We start from the raw sequence: 6,677 nt of genomic DNA on the forward strand, positions 1-6,677 counted from the left end.
CAAGAACCATGTCTGCTCTTACAGTTACCCATTTACCCCTGGGTGGATAGACGCAATTATAGTAAAGTGTCTTGCTCAGGGACACAAGTTAGTGTCACGACCGGGATTCGAACCCACACTCAGCTGCACAGAACACATTGATTCGAAGATAAACCTCGACATGGATTTCACTTCATAGTCCATGAACATAAAAAATTCTACGAAAAGGCTCCATGTTTTATTACACAATAGTTAAATCTGCAAATTCATTATGTTATCAGGTGTTGTTGATCGTAACCCCCTTAGTGTGCTGTCATTAATACTCAAGTAGTGTCCATGTTGCATTGTTATACCTCTGTGTAAATTGTGAAGTTGGATTGGTCGAGAACCAATCACGTGCCGTGCAACAAATACGCTTGTTATACCTCGGTAACAAACTGTGAAGTTTGATTGGTCGAGAACCAATCATGTGACGCGCAACAAAAACGCATGTTACATGGCTCGACGGGCCGGGTAACATGAAAGTGATGTACACCTGTGTACATCACCTTGATCGTTCCCAGCGTTGGTCGATTTCGCGCTGTGTACGAAACAACCGCGGGTTCGAGGGAGTTGTTTCTTGTTCGTCTGCTTATTAAACAATGAATAGTCCGTCGTAATAATGTTTGAAGATGACAACAGAACTTCTAGAAAAGGAATAACAATTATACAAAGGTATAACAAAACAATTGTTACACGCTGTGACTGGGGTCCATGGGTTTTGTACACCCTCTGTGGCAAATGGCACCCTCAGCTTCGCCTCGGGTTCCATTTCCCCCCTCGGGTGTACAAAACGCCATGGATCCCGTCACAGCGTGCAACAGTTGTATATTGGTACACCTACAAGTATACAATGTATGATATATTATAAAGACAAATACTTTTGAGGAACGAACTGCAAGTGTCACCTGTACCGGTATGTGTTTACATTATGATAACAAACATGCCCTTCAGTCAAAACGCTCACGTATTTTTCTTAAAAGCATTATTTATAAATAGTCGCATAAGGCACGTATACCAGCATTTTCATTAATTTAGTGCTAATTCAAATAAGTTGAAATGATGATAATTTCCTGCGGGTGTTTTACATTGTGTTCATCGTATCACTACAGGGTATTTAAACTACCCGTAAAATTGAGTACAAACATAAGACCTAACTTTTTATACTCCAAACTAAATATCTTCACTCTTTCATCATCAAATAACCAACAGATGCATGTACTATATCCTATAATCTAAAGGCACGAAAACATGGTTATTTAAAGTACCTTAATTATGTTTTACAACTAAAAACTGTTTGTGTGTGAAATTCAAATGTTACAAGAGCAAATAATAATTGGCTGGCTTGCCATTGTGTTGTCTGCTATATAGAAATGTACACAATAATTTCCTGCAACTACGTAACGGTACTCTTTGCCACAGTTTGCAAATAATATTGGAATATCAATTCGTATAATTAATCTGCGAGTCTGTGCTTGGTTTATGAGAACCAAGTTATTATAATCTGAACTGATAAAATTTTACACAAGTCAATTCGCCGCTTTAGATCACAAAAGAATGAAAACTGTCTCGAAAGGCTACACACCATGTATCCTTAAAATGTCCACCAAGTGTTATGGCTATACAGATCATTTTCCCCAAGCTGTTCCTAGCTGTATCGTTGGAACAACCCTCCTTTCGGCATCAGACACAGAGTGCCTGGATAATAGTATTGTGTAAACTTTTGAACCATGTAGTTAGTGCCAAATGCAAAACCTTATTATACAAAAGAGTTTTATAGTAACCTCAACCCCTGTGTTTTCTCTTGATTTAACCTTATTATACAAAAGAGTTTTATAGTAACCTCAACCCCTGTGTTTTCTCTTGATTTATTTTCTTTTTGTTGTTTTCTAAAGACTCTGCCCTTTAAATTAAACTTAAACAATTATTTATAGTTATTATAACTTATTAACTTACTCATATGCCGTGTAAAACATTAGTTGCTATGATAAAATTAACAATTTCAACAAGTATAGAAACAGCATAGAATCTTAGACCAAGAGGTGTGCCATGATTACTGGCATTGTAATGTTAACCTTCACATCACCACAGTGCACTAACACTATGGTTCTTGAATAAGCGCCATCTATGTTAATCTTGAAAAAATGGCTCATTCTAGGGGTTCTTTCAAACAAAAAAGAAAATCTTAGTTGCTAGAAGAATAAATAACTGTTTTGTGACACCTGACTTCACATCTGGCTTTACTTTTATTTGATTTGTCCCAAACGTCCTGTTGCGGCTTTTCTTCAAAAGATGTTCTATTTCAATAATGTTATTATTTAAAAACCTCTATTCAAATAGTATTGCCTAAAAACCTTTGTGTTATTAATGACTGCTATCTCGAGGCCTTTGTGAAATTACATTGTATCAACCGTTTTTAATCACCGTGCTCTCGGTCGAAGGTGGTGCTACCGTTTCTAAGTTGACCATAATCTTTTACACACAACTGTCTTTCACCAGTGTTGTTCCATTGCTTAATATCTTTGTACATTACAGTGTATTTTCTGTAAGCAAACTGTGCAATACCTACAGAGAGAATAATGTTCATCACAGTGAATGACACCGCTAAAAACTTAAAGATGTCGGTTGGTTGTGGATGTATAACCTCACAATATGCCAGATAAAGTGACAATCCAACTCTCAGAGTTAAATAAGTCACTATGAATATGAAATCATTGATCTCATACCACACATTGTGAACCTTCAAGCCTACTTCCCTCATAAACCAACGGAACTGCATCAATGGGTTTGTCACTTCAGCCAGGAATATAGTGGAATTAGTTTCAGTACCAGAAACACCAAGGTATAGTGACGTCACCATTCCCGCAAAGGCGACCATGTGATGTATGATGAATAGATTGGTCTCCTTGCCATAAACATTGAACCAAAGACACCAGAAAGAGTCGAAGATAAAATAGCCCAGACAGATAACCATGACGAGAACTTCATACACGTTGGACTCGCTTCCTGTAATAAAGAGAAAATAAATAATATACACATGGATACGAACTGTGACGTATAAAAGCATTACTTTGGAAAAGCAATAATCGACTTTCACAGTGTACGCCCTACATGTGGTTTGGTTCCCGACACTGCCTTCGCGCTGTGCATATTATACCTTTTCCTGGAGCGACACTTTTCCAAGAAAGCTGCCATTTTGAACACGTTGTTTTTCTCTTTTCAAAGTGACCCAGCACTAGCAAATACTCCAAATATTATGAAGTATTTATTTCTTTCTATTTAACAAACGAGTAGGATTTGAAACTTTGCATGGTAAACATGTAATGACTATATTTCTAATGAGTTGGGGGTGGTTCTGAAAAGAACCGTTGGTTTCAACTCGACGTTTCGATCAGTATGTTCTGATCGTCTTTTTGTTTTCCCTTTTTGGTGTTACCGCATGGTGTTCACGCAAACCTTTCCATATCATATCAAACGAAGTTAATATTGATAGGCTTAAAGTCGCGTTCGCATTGGATTTGAGGGTCATATAACTTACCACCCAGGTAAGCTACCGGCTGTTCTCTCTTGGACTTAATACCGGTAAGTAAACAATTTGCGGCGGTAAAGTTAATCATTTTAAGTCCAATGCGAACGCGACTGTAAAAGCTAAAGCGTAAAAATAAAAGCTTTCAGGTTTGAGCATTTGATTAACTTGTAAACGCATTTGCTTAATTTTGATTCCATATAGGGCGGATGCGAGTAGATAGTATACAAAGTGGCTCAGAGTGGAATGGGAGGAATATTATCGCAAGGTAAAATTTGGACTGTTCCATTTCACGAGGCGAAGCCGAGTGTATTTTACCGAGCGATAATATTCCTTTCATTCCACGAATTAAAGCCACTCAATATTTGTTTTATATAACTGACATAATTATAGATCTTTGTCAATTGATGTATTTTAAAAGTATAACATTATGAAAAATCACACAAATTACTTGTTCGGAATAAATTGTATTTGATTTCAATTGTAAATCATAAAGCGCCGCGTAGCGGCAACAATGCACAAATTTAATAGCAATCGGATCACAACCTTTTGCACAGGCGTTCCTTTGTTTTAGCAGCGGCGCGGCAGCGCTGTACTGCTCAAAAACATTGGGAACAAGGATGATCCTAACTGTTGAATGGGTAATGCTATTCCCCATGGGCGAATAGGTCTTTTTGATCGCCGGTGCGGATGGGAGTAATAGTGAATGTCACGTGAAGTAAGTTCCACCAATCAAATGACAAGGATCTGTATGTCAGTTATATAGTAGTTATTATTACATTATACAACTTAATTTATCATTGTGCTATTTTGTGTACAAAAAGCCAATGCGTGAAGTTAAATTGTTATAATATACGATGTCATTTGTCCCTTCTTATGGCTACATGCCTTCCTTAGTCGTCACAGTACAAAATGTCTGAATTTTTAGTTCTTTTCAGCGAGCAGAATATGTTAAAAGATTAATGAGTGAAAAGTATCTTAACATAATTTAGCAACGAATGAAAGGCAATTTTGTTGGTGACCAAGTTTACACGAGAGCATCAATCGCGTTTACTGTGGCTCTAAAGTAATTTTATTTATTTAATGTGTATCTACGACTACTAATTTGGAGGAATTGTCACATACGGTTCGTTGTGAGATGTGTTTGTTTGAGAACTAGAAAAGTATAATTAACTTATTCCCGGGACGCACGGTACCAGTAGTTTTCAGTCCGAATATAGAAATTTAACTGAGGGGAGGCCTACTCACCAGGTTCCGTAAACGGCGAAGAGTTGAACCAAATTCCGAAAACAAGTGAGAGTAGTGAGATTACGATGCCGTGGATGCATGCAACCATTCTCCCATTCCATCTGTAGCTACGATGGGGTTGAAGGAACAATATCAACCAGAATAAAACAGTCCAAGTAATAAATGATATGATCACAGCACCACCGATCGTCAGTCCTGCTTCGCCCATCGTGAAAAGTTTGTTTTACTCCGTGGCCCCTTAATTTCGGACGATGGTACGATGTTTCCGGTACTTGACGATAATGACTGACTGACAATGAAATAGCTTGTTTAAATAACAAGCAACTACTTCAGTAATCCTCTCCAATCGCTGGTCTTTTAAAAGGCGCGCAGCGAATGGCGTAACTGTCACCTACGTGTCGTGGCCGAGCAGAGGGTGACACGTTGTATCAGTTCCCGGTCATTGCCCTTTGTCCTTGATCGGAGACTCGTGTTTGCTTCGTTGCACACAAGTCCTGAATCTTGGTTTACGTGCAAAAAGATTTCAAGTGAATAAAGCCTAGGCTACATATTTAATGTGATATTGATGAACTATACGCTTGAATAATTCATAGGAAGTATAATGTAACTCCTCACTTACTCAACCGTATGTGGGTAAAATCAGCACCATCCATAATTATCATAATCTACAGACAAACCATAATCTGAACATTTCACAACTTTTGCCCAATCCTGGGTCTTGTCTAAAAACCAAGAGCAAACAACATCCGAGGCAAGATTGTAACAATCACCTCGTTGTCTCTGCTGCTTCGACTGGAACCAGTGACCACTCCCAGTCGATCCAAGATCAAACTGTGATCGCAATCGCAATCTGCGCCCGATGAAAGATTCAGCCATCAGTCATTCGTAATTAATCTTGGGGTGAATCACCGATCAGGCATGGGCAGAGGTCATCGTGGATTCAAACACTGTGTTGAATATGATGCCCATTTAGCAGACCCTCACCTCTATCAGTTTTCACATTCCCTTCATTGAAACAGCATGGAGAAGCCATGTATCACTCCCTGCCACTAAAAATATCAGCTGCAAGAAGGTTATCCATCATTTCATACGTCATAAATTTAATCATCATGAAATAACAAAAGCAAATCGAAATCATTTTACAACGATAGAGTGCAACAATTCAAATGAAGTTTAGACCCGTTTTCAAAATGGATTTAATTTATTTTCAAAAGGCTGCGAGACTTTTAAATATTTGATGAGTATTTTAAAAGCAAATACGAACGAAAAAGTTGAGTAAAAACATCACTGCGTGCGCGTGTCTTTGGTAACATCATCATCATCATCGGTTAGCATCATGCATTTCTGCACCGGCTGCCTGACTTGTGAGATGCTTCCAAATAGACCGGTCTTGAGCTGCCACTTCTGCCTCCTCCACAGACCACCCAGTGCCCAGTCCGGAGAGGTCCCTCTGGATTACATTTTTCCATGATGTTCTAGGGCTCCCTCATCTGCGTTTCCCATGGGTTGGTGACCAGTTGTAGAGTTGTTTAGTGATGCGATTTGTTCCCATTCGTTGGAGGTGACCAAACCACTTGGGTAACGCAGCAGTGTTACTGCAAGGCATATCAGTAAAATTACTAGCATTCGGCTTCTACAATTAAAAATTGTAGGCCTACGCTTTGTTTGTTTTGAAAGTTAAATCTTTCAATCAAAATGACAAAGATCTACTTGGATGTCATATAAAACAAATAATGAATGTTTTTCATTCGTGCAATGGTGCGAATATGTTCATTCGTTGAACATAATTACGCGCACCATTGCACTCTCATAAACATTCTTTATGTGTATATATGCTCGTCGCGTGGACACATTTGGTGGAATATTGATATCATACACAAACTAT

The 6,677-nt window shown here is 38.4% G+C and overlaps 1 protein-coding gene across 1 annotated transcript; it reads right to left on the bottom strand.

Annotated features, from left to right (window-relative positions):
• Window positions 1-2,142: 2,142 nt before the first annotated feature.
• Window positions 2,143-5,035, bottom strand: LOC139941499 (TLC domain-containing protein 5-like). The gene is made up of 2 exons (XM_071938035.1): window positions 4,793-5,035; window positions 2,143-3,024 (listed from the first exon to the last, which is right to left on the bottom strand). Exons 1-2 carry the CDS (start codon window positions 4,998-5,000, stop codon window positions 2,435-2,437), a joined length of 798 nt encoding a protein of 265 aa, XP_071794136.1. The 5' UTR covers window positions 5,001-5,035; the 3' UTR covers window positions 2,143-2,434.
• Between the last annotated feature and the right edge of the window lie 1,642 nt (window positions 5,036-6,677).

This window comes from Asterias amurensis, chromosome 1, assembly GCF_032118995.1.
Source record: "Asterias amurensis chromosome 1, ASM3211899v1".
Classification (NCBI taxonomy): Eukaryota; Metazoa; Echinodermata; class Asteroidea; order Forcipulatida; family Asteriidae; genus Asterias; species Asterias amurensis.

Bases quoted from the DNA above. Each gene is read 5' to 3' on its own strand.
- LOC139941499 (XM_071938035.1), bottom strand. From the start codon at position 5,000: ATGGGCGAAGCAGGACTGACGATCGGTGGTGCTGTGATCATATCATTT. The intron at 3,025-4,792 runs GTGAGTAGGCCT...TCTTTATTACAG, and splicing joins TTCGCCGTTTACGGAACCTG to GAAGCGAGTCCAACGTGTAT.